At 34.7% G+C, this 22,019-nt stretch overlaps 2 protein-coding genes across 6 annotated transcripts in view; both read right to left on the bottom strand.

Moving 5' to 3' along the window:
- Nucleotides 1–7,057: 7,057 nt before the first annotated feature.
- Nucleotides 7,058–9,287, bottom strand: LOC659266 (negative elongation factor A). 2 transcript variants are annotated; one of them, XM_008199682.3, is made up of 6 exons: nucleotides 9,034–9,287; nucleotides 8,647–8,901; nucleotides 8,418–8,595; nucleotides 8,023–8,367; nucleotides 7,655–7,974; nucleotides 7,058–7,592 (listed from the first exon to the last, which is right to left on the bottom strand). In XM_008199682.3, the coding sequence occupies exons 1-6, from the start codon at nucleotides 9,241–9,243 to the stop codon at nucleotides 7,266–7,268; spliced, it is 1,635 nt and encodes a 544-aa protein (XP_008197904.1). In that variant the 5' UTR covers nucleotides 9,244–9,287; the 3' UTR covers nucleotides 7,058–7,265. The 2 variants fall into 2 exon arrangements, with proteins under 2 accessions (XP_008197904.1, XP_970684.2); XM_965591.5 differs by having other exon boundaries at nucleotides 7,655–7,971.
- Nucleotides 9,288–9,327: 40 nt separating this feature from the next.
- Vps13B (Vacuolar protein sorting 13B) overlaps nucleotides 9,328–22,019 on the bottom strand; it is a 28,014-nt gene continuing 15,322 nt past the window's right edge. For all 4 annotated transcript variants that reach the window (XM_008199680.3, XM_008199681.3, XM_015983586.2 and 1 more), the window contains exons 19-28: nucleotides 19,851–21,172; nucleotides 17,229–17,490; nucleotides 16,807–17,179; nucleotides 16,600–16,761; nucleotides 16,165–16,548; nucleotides 13,402–13,693; nucleotides 13,118–13,353; nucleotides 11,887–13,071; nucleotides 9,974–10,160; nucleotides 9,328–9,922 (exon numbers count right to left, since the gene is read on the bottom strand). In XM_008199680.3, coding sequence (XP_008197902.1) covers nucleotides 9,354–9,922; nucleotides 9,974–10,160; nucleotides 11,887–13,071; nucleotides 13,118–13,353; nucleotides 13,402–13,693; nucleotides 16,165–16,548; nucleotides 16,600–16,761; nucleotides 16,807–17,179; nucleotides 17,229–17,490; nucleotides 19,851–21,172 — 4,972 coding nt within the window. In that variant the 3' untranslated portion in view covers nucleotides 9,328–9,353. The remainder of the gene's footprint in view (nucleotides 9,923–9,973; nucleotides 10,161–11,886; nucleotides 13,072–13,117; nucleotides 13,354–13,401; nucleotides 13,694–16,164; nucleotides 16,549–16,599; nucleotides 16,762–16,806; nucleotides 17,180–17,228; nucleotides 17,491–19,850; nucleotides 21,173–22,019) is intronic.

Below are 22,019 nucleotides of genomic sequence, written 5' to 3'. Positions count from 1 at the left end.
TAAGATACAATTTTTGTGTTTACTATTTTTTTATATAGTTTATAAAAAAACTAAAAAAATGCCTTTTAAATATTACTTTAAAAAAAATACTAATAGTAGAAAATCAGCAGAACAAATTGTTCTGTTGCAGTGATTGTGATTTTAAATTTCAACTAATTATTTAATTGAGTTTATTTTTCTTAGCACGCTCAACCTAACGATGCCAAAAATTCTTTAAAGGTGGCCAATTTTTTTCTATTGTTTAGGAAAAATACGTATTTTTACTACAAACTTTAAAACCTCTTTCAAATAAACCATGGGTACGCAGAATTGTTGTTGCAAAAAATCTTTTATTCAATTTAGAAAAAATGTATAATGCCTGATGACTTATTTATTTTAATTTAGATTTGGATAAATGATACAAAAAGTTTAGCAAATACTTTTTTACTCTCTAAAATAATATGTTATAAATTAGGGGATACATTATTTTATTAATTTTTTTTTTAAATATACAAAAATCCTCTAGCTGAATCTCCAAGAAGTTAGTAGTAATATCTGTGCTAAAATGTCTTTTTTGAATGAATACAGTACTGATATAGAAAACTGAAAATAAGAAGCTGTAATTTTTGTAAAAAAAAATGACAGGGGCGGCACTCAGAACTTTGCAACCCGGCAGCTGTAAGGCTAGAGACGGCCCTGGAGATAAAAGTAATGTTACAATGTAAATTGACTGCCATTTTGTTAAAAATAAAAATAAATCGATTCTGTTTTACTTATTCTTAAGAGTTTTAGCCTAAATCGTCTTAATAAAATGTTTTTAATAACAGAGATAATTTTTAGGTTTTTTAAAATTTTGAGTCCGGTCCTGCCTAACTGCTGTTTCAAAATAATCGACTTCATTATTGTGGATACTAGATTTTTAATAATGTTACTTTTATTTTTTATTATTTTTTACTCTAAGTACTCTCTGAATTCCTCAGCTGCATTCTGATAGCATTGCCCATACAACGGCATTAAATCTGTAAGATTGTTATCATTGTAATAGTGAGCCTATTACAAACTAAAACTTTTAAGAACGCCTCAACTTCGCCAACACGCAGTATATCTGTGATGAAATCTGGTTTTCCAGCAAGCAGAAATATCAATTAGTTTAAAGTTGGTTTCATTTTCTTTTTCCGCTTAGACCCCGTTTATCTAATGCCCCAAATCTCGGAAAATTATCCACGTGTGCATCCTCCACAACCCTCGCATGGATTTTCCCCATTCCGAAGTGCACTTAAATAGAAATAGGGCAAATCCTAGTGCAACAATAGAACATAAAACGTTCTCGCTTCAACCCCATGCATTACGATTGTTATTTCCACACATACATATTTGCAGATGGAGGAGATGTTCGAGTTGAAATTTGAGACGAGCAAAGTGGTTACGTGACGTTGTTCGCCACTGGAGCATCAGTGTTTTTAAACGAAATAACGGGAGATTTAGCTTTTATTACAGGAACATCGACCAACAGTGTGGGCGAACACAAACACCATCCTTATTTTGAGCAATTGTGTATAAAATAAAAATAAACATAGCCACGGAATTGCGAATAAATAATTTCTGACGTGGGTGGATGCTGCTCCGATCGAACGGACTTTATGGCGGAGGTGCCGGAATACTATCAAACTTTCCCCTTCAAACTCCGAACGTTAGATTTACAAACTAATTTTTTACTCCGAAATTCCGGAATTTGTAGCGATATTTACGTCGAATAAGGGCGCAAAGCCAAACTTTATGAAAACACTTGGTGCGTCTAGACTACACCATATCTGGGATCTGTAAATTTCGCCAAGCCGCAGACCTGAGAAATCTGCAATATGTGACTTCTCAGCGGAAATGTACCCCTTATACACCTACAAAAATTCGCAATTAAGTCCTTGCGATTTATCACCGAAACACCCCCTGTAATAAATTACACGTGGCTTAATTGTAAACTTTAGAGGGTGTTATTGAGTTAATAGAATTGTGACGATCGATAAATTATTTCCGCTTGATTGAAGACGCCGTATTTTAAATCCAGAAGTTCAGATAAAAGGAAGAGATTGTAATGATGAGAAATCGACTCTAGTTTTGCGCTTATCACCAGACTGTGTGGGAGGATTAATTAAAAATCGTGTGGGAAGAGTCTGAGCTAGTTTGACCCCTTTGCACTTGTGGTTTGAGAATATACAGGTTGTTCCATCTAAACCTCACATTGAAAGTATTAAAGGTTCTAATCTGAAAGTTAGTACTCAGCCATAATCTGTCATAAGTTCTGTTCAATGAAAGTTCTCATTTTAAATGGAAAGCTTCGTTTTTCACTGCGTTTTTGGATTAGTTAAGTTATTTTAAGGGAGTTTAACCGTTTAACCGTTTTTGAGATATTTAGGATTTTTTGAAAAATTTTGAAAAAATCGGTAGCTCCTAGTTTTAAAGATTTCGAAATCATATTTAAAGAATTAAAAGAGAAAACTCATATCTGTTCTTTAGTGTGTTCAAAATTGGAAAAAAATACATCCAAAACTTTTAAAATTCAGTTTGGATAACTTCAAGTACTCATAACTTAATTTTTTCAAATGGGCCCAATTTTTATTTTATTAGTTGGAGGATTGTTTTCTGTATCTATCTGTATTAGCATTCCCTATTCCTGTCTGTTATAATTTTCATGTTATGTTGTTTTTTTTATTATGGTACAAGGTGTTTCAAGTAATTTTACAAGGCCTCGTACTCGATTAAAAATTTTAAAAAATTGGATAGTTTTTTCTAGTTTGTTCACCCCTTCAAAAAATTGCAACATTTTTAGTTAGTTTGTGTGTTTAGTTAGTGATTTTGATTAAGTTAGAACACATAAAAATTGTTTCTAAAAAACAGCAATTTATGACTATTACCAGTTAACTGTCATTAGTTTGTCAAGTCTGTCATGCATTTCTAAAAATTAAATCATTAAATGTGTATTTTTTTTGCATCTAATGTTTTGTAACTTTTGTATATTAGGGAGCGTGCCTTAAGCGCAGGACTCGTTAAGTTGTGTGAAACACCCTGTATAGGAAATTCCTTACTAACCACAGCTATTTTTGCATAGTTTGCCAAAAAAAAACATTTCTGATTAAATCAACGACAAACGACAAATTCTATTCAAAATTTAAAAAACAGGAAAAACAAAATGAATATTCATTGAATGTTGGCTTGAAAAACTTTGATTTCTCACATTTTTTCTGTCGTTTCCTTGTGGCATTTTATTTTAAAAAAATAATAACAAGTGTTCAATAATTGTTTTGGTCGTGGTTTGCTGTGGTTTTCTCTTTCTAGCATGAACGTAGGTTGCGCGATAAGTTCATATGGTTTGCTGTCAACTGTTTCAATGTTGTCTTATTTTTGCATTTAGAAGTTTTTGATAAAAATCACATTGCAAATCATGATGCAGACGTTCAAGAATTTACTCTGCAAGCTCAATTGAACGTGTGAATTTTTGGCCGCATCTTTGGTCTGACACTGACGGTACTGACAGCTGTCATCTGTCATTGTTTTGTAATGTTAACCAGACATACGTTTTTTGTGACAATTGCCACACATAGGCCACACTTGTTAGTTATGGGTGCTTAAAGTTCTACAAGCTTAACTCTAAAAATTTGGGGTTTGTTATCTTTTTTAGAAATTTGAAAGCACCAAGAGAAAGATCTAGACTTTCTCTTTCAAATGAGTTGAAAAATATTTTAAAACTTCAAAAAATGGCGGAGTTATCGATTTTTGAACTTAAAGGTGCAAATCCGAAAAAAAAATTGAAAACTCTAAATATTTCGTAAACGGCAAAATTATAGGAAATGCTTATGTAAACTATCTTAAAATAATTCTAGTAATCCAAAAACGCATTAAAAATATAGCTTTCCATTCAAAATAAGGAAGCTGAAAGCGACTTCCGGTATAACCGGAAATGTCGCCATGTTGTATTTACATTGAACAGAACCCAAAAGATTATGGTTGTATACAATACAAATTTTCAGATGACTGTCATTACTAGAACTCCAAATACTTCTAATGTGGGGTTGGGACGGAACACCCTGTACAATTTGTGCTTGCGATTGATGTTGAAAATTTCGTTTTTATTAAAGAAAAGTTAAGAAACAATTAAGGAACTTGTACCAAAGTAAAACTAATAAAACTATTATCATTTTTTCCGCTGAAACGAATATCACAATTTCAAACTTTGTCGCTAAAAACACTCCCAACTCCGAACAACCCGAATATTTTTTGCCATAACAGCCCGAAATATCATTTCGCTTTTAGCATCGGGATAATTTGTTACGTAAATATCAAAACGGGTCATCGAGCTGCTTTTTGTTCCCCATTTCACACTTTTTACTCTCGTTTCATTTATTTTTTAGTTTTCTCCGGGACGAGTGTGCTTTATCTGGGAATGCAGTTTGTTGCGTCTACACCAAACAATGCCGTCCCCAGAGACACATATTCCATTTATGTTTTGTTCCCGTGCACATTAAAGTCGACACTGTTTACATTTTTATCGCGTTAATAAATTACCGAAAAAATAAGTAAACGGCTTACGACAACCTTCAAATTTATTGGCGCTAAAATGGAAAATCCATCTTAATGGAAAATTTAGGTTTTACACGGAATGTAATTATGCTTGTGTGTCCCCATGGGAGACCAACCGACGGTTTGTGACGCAACTTCAAATGAGAAAATGGAGGTTTCTTGTGGTGTTGTGTGGATTTGAAGTGGAAGAATAGCTGTTATTAGTTTAAAAGTTGGATTTTTTTCAGGAATATGAAGTCTTTTTTCCTGGTTTTACCGAAAGCGATTTTTTTTAATGTTTTTAAAAATTTGAAACAACTGGACGAGCTACAAGTTTACAGGTGTATCAGAAATATGTGTGATAATTTTAACAGTTAACAGCTAGCAGAGCTCCATAATTAATTTTTATTTTTAATTTAATTGTGTACAAAAATAAAAGTACCGAGCTATTTTCGTTGTGATAGAAACGGACAATTTAAACAATTTTAAACAACAATAAAGATTGTTGCTATGAATACAAACTAATTATTAAACACTGACCGTCTCGTTTACACACGAGAAAGGAAAAAAATAGTGAAAATAACAAATAAGAATTTTACAAAATGTTATAAAGTTGTTGTAGGTACTTGATGAGTTTTATTACATCGTAAAATTAATTTTTTTCGTTACACACAAAATTTGTAACAATTATAATAATTATTAACTAATTTTCCAATTCTATACTCCTTCGCCGCTGACCAGAAAAAAGCCCACACGAAAAATGCGCACAAGAAAAAAGCTCCCAAAAAAGCCCACAAACATAAAAACCCGCAAAGAAAAAAATTCACACAGAAAAATGCCCACAAAGAAAAAAGTCCACGTCGAAAAAACCTCATATGGAAAAAAGCCCACACGAAAAAAGCTCATACAGAATAATTCCCACAAAGAAAAAACCCCACATGAAAGGAAACCTACACCAAAAAAAGCCCACACGGATAAAAACTCACGTTCTTTTGAAAGCCCACTAGTTCCTATTCGTAAATAAACTATTTGTTTGTCCTATTCCACTTCCATAACTGATTAAAAAAATCATTTTATGGCATCTTTTTGTGCACTTTTGATAATATAGGTTGCGGTTTTCAACACTCCAAGACCTGCAGAAATCGTAAAGAAGAGGGATAATTTTATCAGTTATTGTTATGAACATTTTTTTTTGTTTCCGCTTTCGTATAGAGATTGCATCAATTATCTAAATTCTGTTAAAATGATCATTGTTAGAAAAGTATTTGTGTTTGCTATAGCCGGGTATAGCAATTCGAATATCGCAGCAATTTTCTCGAAAACTTAGTTATTTTGAAAAAAAAAAAAACTAAACCGTTTCAAATGAGTCGATTGTAATATTTGCGGGGTGATGCAGTTGTAAACGTTTTATCATTTAACGCTCTCGAGGTACCTTTATCGAATTTTTTTTTAATTTAAGGCCTTTTTAGCGAAATAACAAGCTAATTTTTATCATTCTGGTTCAGCGGTTCTTAAAATTTAGGTCCAAAACAATTTTTTGAAAAAACTCTGATGTACTTTACTTTACGATGCGTTTTCCTATTTCCCATTCAACTTCAAATTTTTGCTAAATCATTCCCTAACTTACGGGATAATTTGTTGATAGGTATTTATAATTTGCGTGAATAAGATTTCAACAAATTATGGCAAAAAATGACAAATGCGGAGAGATCACTCAGTATAGGTTTAGGTACCGTTTAAGCTATACGCCGAAAAGCTGAAATCAATTTAAAAAAAAATTTAATTTATAAGTAAAACAAAAAAATTACAACATAAAATTAAGTTTCTTTGTCTAAAAAAAAATTGAATAGTTACACTTTTGAATATGTTAATTTACTTTTTCCTTGAATAGTAACAAAAACTGATTCTCAAATTATAAAATATTTTTATTGTTATCCGAATAATTATAAATTTATAAATCTATCCACGATTAGGTACAGAGATTTCTTTTCCAGTGAGTTAATTTTAGCGTGAGCTTTTTTCTTGTGAGTTTTTTTCTTTGTGGGTGTTATTCTGTGTGGACTGTTTTTCTGTCTGGAGTTGTTTCCATATGAGGTATCTTTTAAGTGCGATTATTTCTATGTGAGTTTTTTCCGTGAGCTTTTTTCTGTGTGAGCATTATCTTGTGCGCTTTTTTCTTTTGCGCAATTCTTGCACAAAACACTCAAGCGGATGTTTCAGAATGTCCAATTTTTTTTTAGCAACACAGTATTAATTAATTTTAATTGTAAGGAATTGTAGAAAAATTTTCAAAAAATCACATAAAGAGAAAAATAAAGTATTTAATAGCAAACGATGACTATGGTGTGATTACTAAAGAAAAAAATTAAACAAGTTTTTGTCATACGAACTTTGGATGCCGTTTATCCATGAGATGACTCGACACACTTGAATCACCCTGTAGTTTTTTTATGTTACAAAATTTTGGGATTTGGGTTGGTTTCATTGTATTTCGTTCGTTTTCCAAACGATTAAAAAAAAGTAAACATGCGCGTAGCTTTTTATTCAGTTATTTACAAATTAGAATATTTACAAAATATGTACAACAAACTTAACGTTCAGTTTATCAAACTGTTTACCTAACATAACGTTACATTCGATTTTTTTAAACTTTAAAAATCGTAAATAAATATTTCTTTCTTACGAAGCATAATAAAAAACAATTCCTATGTTAAATAAATAACAAAAAAATTTTCTTAATTCCCAATAACAGCAGGAGCTGGTGTATTTTGTGGCATCTGATTAACAACATTATCAATATGTTTGTACTTTTTGATTCTCTTCCACTCTCCATTATTATAATTCATCTGGAAATGAGTCTCTGCGACCATAGTCAGGTAAGTATCGTCAGGTTGCAACACATTTTCCTGATCCTCTGACAACTTAATAGTGACAATATTCCCCAAATGAGGACAGGGATTATCCCTTGACCCTGCCATAAAACCCAAAATCAACGCCTTCTCGGGCCTTGTCACTTTGTTCGCAGTTCGGAACATATCCTGAGCTTCCAACATTTGCTCCCTCTGGTGAAAAAAAAAAACAAAAAATAGAATTTTTTAACATATACTCGTAATCAAAAACCCACCGTTAATGCTAAGCCCCGCCTCTGCAAAGCATTCGACGTCGTCTGTGGCTGGATCCTGATATGCGTCACAGTGGGCGTGGCCTGAGTCGTCCTCTGCGCAATCGCAATATTTGACACTTGGCCGACAGCCTTCACCGATTGGTCGGTCAAAATCGTCCTCTGCCCACTTGGCGTTGTTGCCAATAGGGGTGGTACAGGCCGCATAGTTGGCAACTGTGTCGCCGCCACTGTTGCCAGTTTCACGGTCGGCGTTGCCACCTGCGCTGTCGTAACCGTAGTTACCGGTGCTGTTACCGCAGTTGTTAAAATGGAAGACGCTGCTGGAAAAAAATTAATAGGAACAACAAACTTCAAATTCGAATAATTACTGGTTGGTGCGAGGATGGGCTGTGGCGTGGGCGGCGCGTAGGCTGGGGTGGAGCTTAAACCGGCTGCATAATCGGGAGTGGTGGTCGTGCCTGAAACAGGTGGGGGGCTTTGCAAGGCAGCATTTTCGGTGTTTTTCTTCGCGTCTTCAATTTCTTGCATCTTCTTTCGTTTTTTAGCCGCAGCGTAGCCAAGTGGTTGATCGGCTATGTCCAAGAGTTTGACTCCGCCTTCTTTGCGTCCGGCTGGAGGGCGGGCCAATGGGGGCCGATTGTTTATATTGTTGTTTAATGCACCGGAGCGGAAGCCCGATGTCGGGACTCTACTCGGGATTCCTTTCAGGGGTGCTACAAGAAATAATGCTACCAACTGTCAAATAAACAACGATCATGCATACTTGTATCGGTCATTTTGCGCGGCATGCCTCTCGAGCGCACTGGAATGACCGGAGCTGATGATTTTTTGAGATTTGAGGCCGCATCTGAAGATTTTTGTAATAAATCTGCTCGTAAAATTGCCGATTTTTGTTTCTTTTTGATGGTGAAGTGTTTAGTAGGCTCTGGTTTATGGCCAACCTGACAAAAAAAAGTTGTGATTGTGACAAGTGACACATGTCAGAGACTTACGACAGAGACAAGGGCTGATTTGTTTAAATAGTGGCACTCCATGGGTAGCATAACATTCTCAGCTTGTTTGCGAACCAGTTTCCGAAGATCTGTAACTAAATCGGTGAAAATGGGTCTCACTTCGTCCAAGTCGGAAATTTCTGTGTTTAGGGACCCCGTTGAAGGGTACGTTTTTAAAGCCTCAGCTAACATCGCGACCCACAATTCCGAATCGGCGACGGCCACATCGAGGATTTGCTCCAGCTCTAACTTCCACTAAAAACAAAGTAGCAAGTGAGTACGCCATAACCTCAAACAACTTTATTAGACGACAAAGTTAAAAGGGGCGCAACCAAGGGGTTAATAACGACAAGTGGAAACCGTGGGGGCTTTTATTTGTAAACATACTTCTTCGAGGTTCCTGCGCGGGATGTGAAAAAAACTCAACAAAAGCTTTAATTTCACTTGGGTTTGAAGATCGGGAAAACAGTCTTTGATGTTGCGTAACACTTCGGCGTTCAATTGCGAGCATATTGAGCCCCCCGTCCAGGAATCGTTCGAAATTCCGAGTTTATTGTGTAACCATAAAGACGTATCGCTGTCACGCACATTCGCCATTTTGCGTTTGGAACGGTGCTGCCAACAACCAGCTGACTAGCACTCAAAGCACTACAACAATACAGCGGGAAATTTAAACACTCATTTAGTTTCATACTTTTATTAACAGTTTATAACACAGGAAAATTATAATTGCTGTTCATTTGTTTGGCTAGTGTTAGCAGGCAAACGAAATAATTCCGATTTTGCGGATTCACATAACAATTAATCTGTTCGTTGGTATCGTCCATGATTACGGAATGTTGATTAACTTCGGGTAGTTGTAACAAACTTGCCGTACTTCTTACATAATCGGCGACTCGAGCCCTCGACGCTGGGTCCATTTCGACCACACACTCCTCCTCACACTTTTGTTTCATAATCCTGAAGGATAGATAAGTCGGGTCGTTATCACTCGCAACGACTTGAATTTGCCCCAAACTAATTATCCGTTTCACATTATCATCATCAAGATTCACAATAATCAAAGCATCGGGTGCCAAAACCAACCCAATTCCTTTGAACTCAGAATCGTTAAACATCGTTGCTTCAGTCGCAAAAAGCACATTTTTATAAGTCAGCGAGCTTAGTAACTTCCATTCGTATTTTAACATTGAATTTGAATCTAACAGATTCAGGTTTTTGACCAGGTCACTCCTAGGTTGCGGTAGGGGATTCCACCCGGCCCCTTGCAATAATCCTACAATTTTAATTTTTTTAAGTCAGTTTTGTAAATTTACGATTATTATACCTTGACCAGTCAACGCCACCAGTTCGGCAGCTCCACTCAAAGGCTTAGTTAAGACTCCCACTAGCCCTAATCCGACACCCGCTGCGAGTGACCTGGGTGATGCCCCATCGGCCATTATGCTCTGAAGCGGGTGGTGGGCGATGCCTCCAACAGCCCCCAAAAGACTGATACCGAGTCCCGTCAAGCCCTAACAGAATTTTTTTGTAATAGGTTGTAACCAGCTCAGTAATCAGTTAGTCACATACATCAAATAAGAATTGATAACTTATTAAGTAATTACATAATTACTTATTTAAAACCTGTGCAAAATGGTAAAAAATATAAAATTTTGAAATGAAATTTAAAATTTCTAAAAAGCTTTCTGTAACAAGACATTCTTTGATCTATTTTAAACTGTATTCCATTAGTCTATTACAATGGAATGGTAATATCCACTATTTGTGCACCCAACAAGGTGAGAATAAATAAAACAACCTCTTCGGTAAAGACTGATGAATGAGTGATGTACTGATGATGAGCTCAGAACGCAACTTTAATAATTTATTAAAATAATAACTTGTTTAAACAATACTATTGAATTAGTAATCTTTAACCAAAAAATGGTCGCAGTAGACTTCCATTTAAAACAATTAAATTTTGCATAACTCATAAACGGTATCGGTAAAATTAAAAGGAATTTATAAAAAAAATATTCTTCACAAATGATCACATTTTTAACAGTCTTAATAATACAAATTATTTTTTGTATTCATGCAAAAACGCTTGTTTTATCCATACTTTTGCCCAGCACTGTATGTAGACTAGCACTGTTCAACTTTTCGTACTGGTATACCTACTATTATTTACGAATTAGTTAAAAGAACGTAATTTTTTGACCATTTCGAAAAAATTCTTGAAATAAATAGTTACAGGCTCACAATAAACAAATAAGAAAATAAAAAGTAAATATTACGAAAAAATCGAGAAAATTAAGCTTCTAGAAGACTGTAAATAATATTTATCTCAATACAGGTTCTTAACTTATACGCATAGATAACTTAGGGAATGATAGTGTACACATTTGTTCCACCACAGTTAAAGAAGTCTAATTATTTTAAAAACAAACAAATACTAAACAATACTTTTCGAGCATTGAAACCTAATAAAAAGAATGAAGATATAAAAAAGGCAGATGCATATTTACTGATGTGTGATTAGATTAGATATCCTTTACTTTTATAGAACAGTATATATAATAACGAATACTGAAAAAAAATTCTAATAAAAATTTTTATTACCAAGATATTGCGTAATTTTACACTGCTAAACATTTAAATTTGAAGTAGTACTAATACCAATTAATTATTTTGACTAAGTTCCTAATAGTCCTGGTACAATGGTACTTCCTTAAATTGACTTTCGACAGAGGTAAGGAAAAAAAGTTACGATCTCGGGTATGATAAAAAATCACTTAAATGCAAAATAAAAAATGGAAACAATTTTTCTTTACGGAGATAAACCCGTTAATTTGAAAGAAATTAAAACATTAAAAAATAGTGACAAAATCAAAACCTTGTAAAATTTCTGTTTTTTTTTAATATATTTTTTTTCAAATTATTAATTTATGTATCCTCGTAAAGAAAAAAATAGCTTCATTTTCACTTATTTTGCATTTAATTCATTATTGAACATAACAATTTTATTAATCACCTATGTCGAATGCTACATGAAGGCACTAGGAGGCAGTATGTTATACCGAACTTAATTATAATCTTGGTATTATTTCAAATTTAAATGTTTAGTAGTGTACAATAACATATATTTCGGTAATAAAATTTTTTCACCATTGTAACGCTTTTTGCATCAGGATTCCATACTCATTTATTTAATGCCAAAAATTTGGGCCTCCCCTGAAGACTAACTAAAGAAAATACCTGCATAAATCCTTGCGTCACCCCTTGTGGTTTCTGCCTCCTCTGTTCCTCCGTCCGTCTCAAATGCTCCTCATCCAGAGTCAATCTATCCAAATTCCTTGCAACACTCGACGCCAACTTCGTCACAGATTGCAGCGTCCCAGCTGTCACGTGTTTCATAAGAGAGGCCGAGCCATGAGTCACACCAGTTAGAAAAGCCCAAGGGCCCTGTATAAGCCCCCGATAAGGCAAATTGATAAAGTCGCGAAGCCCTATACCCATCGCTCGCGCAAGTCCACTGGGACTCCCAAGCAGTTCGAGCGAACTGACGACCCAACCAGCCCCAAAAATGGCCCCCGAGAGGTAGTGCATGGTCATTGCATGCCCCAATCGATAGGGGGTTGTCAACAGGCGGCGTCTTTCAAACCGGGCAAACTGGAGAGGGGACTGGTCCAGGGCTATGTACATTTTGAGGGAGCAATGGACGGATAAAAGCAGCGACAAGGGCTCCACTGTGATGGTTTTGAGACTCAACGGTTTGGCGATTACTAAAGAGTTCCAAAAAACCAACTCGGGGACTCTAACTGAGACGCTTTTGGACGTTGTGCGGGACTCTGGTTTTGCGCCCACGGCCAGTCGCATCGGAAACAATTGGGTGAAATATTCCATCAGTTTATTGATGTACAAATCCTCGACGTAGATCGAAAGCGAATTTAATTTCACCTTCACTTCTTTCACTCCAGTCACGTTTTTCTTGCGCAAATCATCAAACCAAGTCTCCACCACCATATCCAAAATCAACACACTGTCGGTGTTCCTGATCAGTTCTTTCGCATTTTTTTCCAAAACGTTGGCACCACTTTTCGGTTTTTGGTCCTGGCTTACTACGACCACAGGAAAATCGAACGATTCCTTCGAATATAACTCATTATCGAACTGGATGTCTAATACAGAAAGTGAAACTTTCAAATCGTCACTTTGACGAAGCTCAACGCCCACATCGTCAAAACTAAAACTCGCAACTCCTTCTTTTTCCGAATCATTGCCATGATCTGCGAGAAACACAAGACTGAAGGATTTAACGAATGCGAAAACTTCGATCGAATCCCAGTTATTCTGCAAGGTTGGTTTGAACAATGACTGGTAGAGCGATAATTTTGGGAGAATTTTTGCCGCATTTTGGAAATTATTATCAGCGACAATATCCTGGAAAATTGCTATTTATAAATGAAGCGATTCAAAAAGACCGTACTTTGTGCCGATTATCATATTTTCCGAGCACTGTCTCCATTTCATGCCGCGACAAGCGCCCCCTGATGTCAATCGCGTTGATTTCGACTCCACTTACCGACTCAATGGACAACAAGGTGGTGTAAGACGTGACTTTAACCACCAATTTGACGTCGCCAAAGTTCGGTATTTTGACGAATTGTTCCGAATCGTTGACTATGCTGACGGCACTTGACCACTCGAAATGATCGCTTTCGGCTTAAAAAATTTTTTTAGTTTCAATTTTCAATAAAAATGTGTCGTTACTTTTGGGTCCTATTGCGAATACTATTTTCTCGCTGAAGCAGGTCTGGGGTAATTCGGGGAATTTTTCCGAAACGAAAGGCATTGTGTAGTAGACGCTGGAGCCACACTCGAGTTTTGAGAACCATTTGAAATGTCTCGATTCTGGTATTGCGGCTCCGCCTTCGCCGATCGCTTGGCCGCAATACAAATTTACGGAACTTTTATTTTCGATGAGGGTCTGAGGGGAATCGTCGTGGAATAATGAAAGGTAAATCTGGCCTTTGCGTTCTTGAGAAGTCAACACGAGAGGGATCTGTGTCAAAAATTCATTATTTTAGGGATTATTTCGTTTCATAAATGTGATGGAATGATAAAAATAAAAATTGTATACAGATAATAATCTGCTTAACAAGAAAAGTGTGACAATTACGAAATATAATAAAGTAAATACAAGAAGCCCCAACACGACATTTAAAAATTATATTTTCTTCACCGACGGCGACGTGACATTTATGCATTTTTTTCGAGGTCCGTTAAGGGCCCAAAAAAACATCAGTTGGTCCAATTTTAAAATCTTTTATTAAAAAGCTTTTTTCATTTTCTATTGACATATTTCAAATATTAAAATATTGAGCAATTCGTTTCACCCAATCTTCATCTCTAACACTTGCAAATTCTTCTTCGGTTAAATAAACAAAGTTTAAAAAAAAAACAAATATAAAAAATATAAACTGAGTTTATATTCTCACCTGAGGATGACCACTTTGTGGTTTTGAAACGCGTAGTGTTTTTAAATAAAGGTTTGGTGTGTCGGGTTTTTTTTTAAACTTTGTTTATTTCATCATATATATATTAAATAAATAATTATTGATTAATTATTATTAATAATTAATATTAATATAGGAATTATTTATTAATAATTATTAAATATTAAATTTTTTGCCACACTACCTTTAATGGTTGCCTAAATCATTTTTCTTCTTATTGAATTTACTTGGCGTTTAATCTTTATTTTGCATTAATTTGTCCAGTTTAAAATCTTACGTTGTTTTATCAAATATGTAACTTTAATTACCAATAAAAAGCAACTGATCTATTGTTTATGTTTTAATGCCATGCGATCATTTAAATTTGAAATTAGAGTAGTCGGTTTTTCTTCTTTGTGATTGATAAACTAGAGAAAATTGTGGGAAATAATGTATTCTAATTGAATATTACCGTTCGAAACTTTATTATTTGACTCTTGAGCTTAATTAATTGTGATAATCAACGTTTCCATTAAAGTTAAAAAAAGTTACACCCTGCTTTAATTATTAAATATTATTATACAGCGTATTGAAGCTTTAATTCTAAATTAAAATTTTATTTTAGTTCAAAATTCTGTAAACCGTCTCTCAAAAAAAACTACTGATTATGTGTTACTATTGGAAAATATTGAAGTTTCCGCCTATAGAATACTTTACTGAAAAATACCCAAGATAATTCTGACCAAAAAGTTTTTATATAATTAGGTAGGCTGTTAAAAAAACTGAGATATGTTCGCAAAAAAAGCAATTTGCGTTTAAACAAAAGCTATTTTAACTGGAAAACAGCCCAGACGGCAGAAAATTTAGAGTGTTTATGCAAACAATGTCGTTTTAAAAGTTTTATAGTAACATGAAGAAGTCAAAAGAAGTCTAGTCCGAATGTTGTTAGTTTTTGAGACATAGACGTAGAGGAATAAATTCAAATTTCTTTGAACTCGACTTATTAAAGTTATAATAAACAAATATGATCTACGATAAAAACCAGATAAAATTTTTTACATTGGTTAATGAGAAAATTTGGGTTAAAATTTGCAAAAATAACCATAAATAAGTATCCCATCATTAAAAAGATTAATGAATAATAAAATAAGGTAAACATTTTGCATCACTTTGTCGAAGATACTACTGAATTCACTTGGCCCGAATCAAACTGGGTTTTAGTACCTAATGTTTACTTTGGAATTAAATGTATACGAATAGCTTTAATACATTTAGTTTTCTATAAATTCAACGAGCATTTAACTATAACTACTAACTTTAACTATCATTGTATTGTCTCACTTTCCTCTATATCTCTAAATTGCTTTTTTTAAGCCTATTATTATGTTTTACCAACAAAGAAAATATCCTTTTTGTAAGCAAAAATTAATGTTACAAGCTGATCCAAAAGTCGTGGACCATCTCTTGGCTACTAAATAGCAGACATTTACCTGAGTTAAAAATTTCTAAGACAAAAAATTGTTTTGAGCCTTTTTCCTTCGAAATTAACTTTTTAGTTAAGTTTTTATCTTACAGACAAAAGCAACAAACGAATACGGTTGGCAAATAATTTTTTCAAAAAATTAAAAAAAAAATACCAAAAATCTGATATCATTTTTATGCTTATCTGAACTTCATTTATCACCACGCTAAAGTTGGTTCGACACTTTTGAGACAGCCAGTAGATCCATACATTCTACGAAAGTCATGATCTTAGCTAATATACCGAGAGTTTCGCCGTTATAGTCGTAAAAAATCTTAGAATTAAAAAATATATTTCCAATTTTTTTTTACTTCAGAGGCAAATCACATCATTAACAGCAAAAACCCGGAGAGTTGATAACAGCTATAATTCTGTCTACAAGTGTTATACTTTAAAAATTAGTTAAAAATATTTCGGACATGATGTACTGTCAAAATTCACACATCAAATTCGTGCACGATCTTACGCCACGACACATTTTTCGAAAAAAATTTTGGAAAATTGAAAAATTCTTACCCACTTATTCCGTGAAGTCCTAACAGACAAACTCCTCCTCGAAACATTATCATCCACCCTCACCGGACACGACCAACCAAACTCATATTGCATAGAAAATGCAACATAAAAAGCATAATTCGTGCTCGCGTCGGAATTTTCCGCCTCCAAGGCATACCATCGGATAATCGAAATCCCGGAATTTGTCTTATCCAATTGTGGAGCGACCGAAAACGACAACTTTTCAACGTTTGCCGGTACGTTAAACATTCTATCACAGTCAGGAACAGCAAAACAAACAACCTGAATTTGGTTCAGCAAATAGTTACTAAAAACATGGGATGAGGAGATTTTCAAGAGACGAATCTGATCCGAGATGACGCTTGTCAGTGACACCATTGCAACCTTAAATCGCTTTTTGTTAATTTAATTACAAAAAAATGGCACAACGTATACATCAGATCCGCACTTGACCGAAGTCTTAATACTGCCCTCTGGCGGCAAAGTGCCCGAAATTTTCGGCATGTAAAACGTTTGACTCCAGTCTGAAGTGGATAACTGGAGGGGCGGCGAATAGGATAATCCACCCCCAGTGTCAACACCCAGATGAAAATTATCCTGAAAAAACTTAAGGCCGGGTTACCTCACCTTGTAGTTACTTACGTCAAGTTTAGGTGGAGCCACAATACCGTATTGTGGAATACGGCACAGTTCAGTCCCATTCATGAATAATGAAACCGGACACCCGAAAGTATTCACCATTAAACACCATGGTAACAATTCGACCGATAAAGCACTTGAATATTGACAAGCATTTTGGTATCGGACTTGAATAGTGGTTTGGGGCTGTTCTTCCACTACCCATTCAACATTTTCCAAGTCCTCGCCAAAGTAGGGCCACTGCGAAACATCAAAATTCCTCAAACTGTCTAAAATATCATCGATGTTTTCCTTATCGGCCTTTTTGAAAAATTTCTGTTGATCAACTAAACTATAATTTAGAGGGATGTAAGGGTCCGAAATAGACGTTCCATCACTGGAAAAAGATTCCAGTAAAATTGCCAACACCTCAAGGCTTGATTTACTGTAATTTGAAAGTCAACTGATGCGAATGATCGATGGTTCCAGGACAGTAGAGTTGCTGTAACTCGCCTTTGCCTCGGACACTCGAATCAAGATGTACATTAAGAGTTGGCGTTTCAATATGAATGTTGGATGTTATAGGGAGGTTGGATTTTACCATGAATAAGGGCCACAACATTGCCAAAATCCGCTTCCCTTTTTGGCAATCTTGGACCACAATGCGACACCAGATGCTCAAAAATTGACCACGTTCCTGCAATGGAACTAAAAATGCGTAGCTTCAGTATTAAACCGCTAGATAATTTTTATAAAAAAAAATAATCAGATATTGTTATTTAATCTTAAAAACAAGTTGAAAAAATTAGGAGGTTATAAATTGACTAATTTTATGCGTCCACTGAAATCCATTGGAGGTTTTCTAAAGATAACCGGAGTTGGAATAATATAATTGAAGCTCTAGTCTAGTAAAAGTCTCCTTAAATTTTTGTTCGAATCTGTTGAAATTTATCTCATCCAGAATTCCAAAAATAAAAATGGACATAGTTTTCCCAAGCTTATAACTTTGTTATTCATTTTATTACACTGGTGATTACAAAATCATTTTTCTGTGAAAACAAAATAACTATTCCCTACAGATTTGCAGAAGTTTGTATACACTTAGTCAATATGCAGCAAATTTGACCGTTTTTGCATACTATCTATATTCCAAGGGCTATAATAATTACAAAATTATGGCTTAATTAATTAATAATAGCCATTACAAGGTCACTATCTGCTCGAAACACTTCTTATTTCTTTTAACTTTATAGTATTTCAGATAACGTCAATTGAAATTCAGATTCGTAACATGTATTTTAGAAAAGGTCAACTGTTCATTTGATTTAAGAAAATATTACTTGTAATTAAGATTAGTTAAGAGTATTTCAGAAAATGTTAATAGAATTTCTAAGAAAACATTTTTTGTAATTCAGAAGTTGTGAATTGTATTTCAGAAAGAGTAAGTTGTAAATCACATTTGACTTTTATCAGCTTTTTAAGAAAAGATCAAATCTAATTCAGTGCATCAAATAAAACACAAAATGTAAGACATTGTTACATATTTTTCATTTAAAAAAAGCCCAGTAAAGAAACGCAGTGCTAATAATTAAGAAAATAGCTTTGATTTTCTGTGGTATTCTGTAATTTTAAACTCAAAATACTTCCAAAATTTTTATTTCTGAATTACAATTTACGAAGTCCGAGTTACAATTCACGATTTCTTACATACAATTCACTGATCTTACGAATCTGAATTACAACCAACATTTTCTGAAATAAACTTTACCGTTTCTGAAATACAGTTGAAAAAAGGGTAGTATCTTGCAAAGAATATTTTCATCAACTTTTAAACTTCAAAAATTGGGAAATTTAGGACAATTTAGGATTAATGCACAAACATTTGTTTTAAAAAGTGAGACGAAGTAAGAATTATAAATACCTATCTTAAACGGAGGAAACCCTAACTTGCATTTTATTGCAGAATTGTCATCCTCTAAGCTGTCCTAAGCCTAAAGATCTATAACTTTAGTCAATCTTCACTGTTTCGGTTAGGAAATTATACGTCCCACGTAATTCACATTTAATTTTTTAAATAACTCCGACGCATATCTAACACTACCTTTTTATTGTTTTGATCACGACACAAGTCACCTTTAATCAGCATTTTTATGAAATAATCCATAGATTCTTAAAAAAATCTTAATTTTTAAACAAGATTGAAAGATTTTGGCCATAAACTCTTTTCGTATAGTATATTAAAGTATAAGTAGATATTGAGGTCACGCGCGATTTTTCGAGCACGACGGCGTAGCCGGAGTGCTCAATATAGACCAAGTGTTTTAAAGATTTACTTATCCACGAATATTTTACGATATTTTTTACACTTTGAAATAACAAATATGATATTAATATTGAAAAAATAGGAAATAATGTAATGTGAGATCAGTACACCTTTCGTTGTGATGGAATTGATTGTCATTATAATAAAAAATCATTAAAAAGTTACCATTTATCTTCACGTTTCTTGGGTTATTGATGTTGCCATGGCACTTTAAAAAATGCGCGTTTTCGAAAGTTACATTTAAATACTCTGCTGCGTGCTTAATTTAAATAAGCAAAATAAATTACCAATTAAAAAATTATTTTTTGGACATGACAACTGTCATTTACATATGCGTAATGTATTGACAAATCGAAATTTTAATTAACCAAAGAACGGTCTTCGGTCAAAATATTATTTGTACGGTAGATATTTTACAGCATTCAGTTTTATTAAAGCTCTCAGCTTCGCTTTGAGCTTCAATATTAACACTACGCGCTGTAAAATTATACAGACTGATCCAGAAATACTGAGTCTGTTGACAACAATGGACTTAATTTTTTAAGGATACCAATGGAATACGCTTCCAGTTAACAACAATTTAATATTCTTGTGGGGTTATACGTCAAATAATTGTCAAGAAAAATCGAGTTCGATTGCAATGTTGCAAATTACGAGCACAAATACTTTCAAATGTGTTGCCAACAGACTCAGTATTTCTGGATCAGTCTGTACCTACCACACTTATAATATAAATAACTATTACCTTTGACCAGCCATGGTTGGGCTCCTTTTGTGTGCTCCTTCAGCGGAATATCCCCAGTCCACGCTGACTCCAAGCCGTAAAACCTCAACCGAAAGAAATAATTTAACCGACTATCGATAAACATAGATGGCGTTATAGTCTTGCCACCCAAGACATGAACCGGCGCTCTTTTCAACTCCTTATCATCCCTCGATTCGGGAATAATCTTAAACTCGAAATGCTCCAATAACATGTTAGCAATAACAAACTGTCCCCCGATCGTCACTTGCTTCTGACTCGTCGACAGCGCTTTGATCGTCACAATCACATTTAAATTATTCTCCAAACTCAGAGCGACAAAATGTGTACCTTCCTCATCTATTCGAAACGGCTTCGACCACAACCACCCCCTCTCTTCGAAAGCCACCTTCAACTTTCTTTTGTTTTTGGCCGATCGCCAACAATACAAGTGAAAAGACCGACTGGGCAACAGGATATCTTCATCGGTTCCGACTTGTCCAAACCTCAGATTCATATTTGTATCGTTACAAACGACATATCGAGTAAAAATCACCATATTGTGATCCGACTCGAGCGATTTCTGTGCCCACAATTGCGAATTCACCGTCAAAGTGTGCGCAATCGTTGGTCCGAAAATAACCCGTATCGGGTTCGAAACCAGCCCCAAAGTCAATTTCTTGGCCAAATTCAACTCAACTTTGAACGTAAACTGATCGATTAGCGTTTGTTCGGTGAGAAAAGTATAATCAATAGATGAGCACCTCAAATGTGAGGTCAGGTCGCAATAGAGCATGTCCGAGTCCCAGTGGGCCATGTGCAGCCTCAAATTGGTCGAAGTGACCTTCAGGAACGTATGGTTGGCTGGAATGGCTTGATCTGGGGTGAAATGCCGCAAAGTGATTGGCACCACTGATTTATCCTTGTCAAAGTGATTAACCAATGAGAGTTCTAGTTTAGAAACATACAACACTGTCGTGAAGTTAGGCACTATGGCTTTATTGAAGTAGGAGTCAATGCGCATGCAGGCCGCTAGGGCGCGTGGCGAGATCACACTTCGGTTGATTTTCGCCCCGTTTGAGTCCAAACTGGTCAAAACAACCCGCCAGATGTATGCTACCGCCCTCTGTGGCTCACTTTTGGGTAAATCAAGGTAGCAAACTTCACTTTCCGAGAGACTGAACTGGGCATAGGGGATGTAACTGCAGTGATAGTCGGACCAATACTGGAGACTACAAGTCACTTGGGTCGGTTCCGGATCGATGGAAATCTCAAGTGGGACCGGAAAAATCCGGACTTTGGTCAAAGCCCGGGGTTGGGGATACCTGAAATTAAAAAAGGAAAAGTGCTTTTCTGAATAACAATCAAATGTTGTGGAAAACATTAAAAAAATGATTTAAAATCTCGTGAAAACACCCATATTCCCTCGCATTTAAATGATATAAATAAAATCAATGAGGATTTTTTATTTGTTTTTAATTCTCCTCCTGAAACATTTAATTATTGTTTACAAAATATATACAATAAAGATTTTAAATTAATTTTCTTTTCAGCTGCCTACCATTGGAATTCACGATATAATCATTAAGCTTCAATCGAATTCGACAGGTTTTGATAGAATAAACGCCAAAGTGCTAAAGATCTGCAGTCCTGTTATTGATAAATACGTAACTCACATAATAAACTTTTGTTTAGAGTCTGGGTATTTTTCCAAATCCTTGGAAAACCACTCTAACGAAGCCGTTACCAAAAGTAAACCACAAAATTATAGTGACCTCAGGCCTATTAATATTATTTCAAGTCTTTCTAAAATATTAGAAAAAGGAATTTTCAAACAAATTTATCCTTTTATATAATTTCATAATATTCTTCCGTCTTTAAAACCGGGGTTTAGAAAAGGTTTCAGTACAAATACCATATTTTAGATAACAAAATCGTTATCATTAAACATTTTTATTCAACTTTTTGCATTTGGCACACCCTGTACATTATTTCCGTGTTTCAAGAAAAAGTCGACTATTTCCTAAAGCTGCAAGGTATTCTGAATTTTTCTGTTGCAAATTTGTCGGAAAATATTCATAGGTGACTTCGCAGCGATTTTTTAAAAATTGGTCTTTTTTATTAAAAAAAAGTTGAATAATACCGAAACGAAAAGAGATAGACCCATAATGG

This window comes from Tribolium castaneum, chromosome 2 (assembly GCF_031307605.1).
Source record: "Tribolium castaneum strain GA2 chromosome 2, icTriCast1.1, whole genome shotgun sequence".
Taxonomy (NCBI): domain Eukaryota; kingdom Metazoa; phylum Arthropoda; class Insecta; order Coleoptera; family Tenebrionidae; genus Tribolium; species Tribolium castaneum.
Note: the sequence above shows the minus strand (reverse complement) of the source record. Positions and strands in the feature narration are given on the sequence as shown.

Coding starts and splice junctions, on each gene's coding strand:
- LOC659266 (XM_008199682.3), bottom strand. CDS start 9,243: ATGGCGAATGTGCGTGACAGCGATACGTCTTTATGGTTACACAATAAA. Junction 8,902..9,033: donor CGCGCAGGAACCTCGAAGAA/GTATGTTTACAA, acceptor CTTTGTTTTTAG/TGGAAGTTAGAGCTGGAGCA. Junction 7,593..7,654: donor GGCGGGGCTTAGCATTAACG/GTGGGTTTTTGA, acceptor TTTTTTCACCAG/AGGGAGCAAATGTTGGAAGC.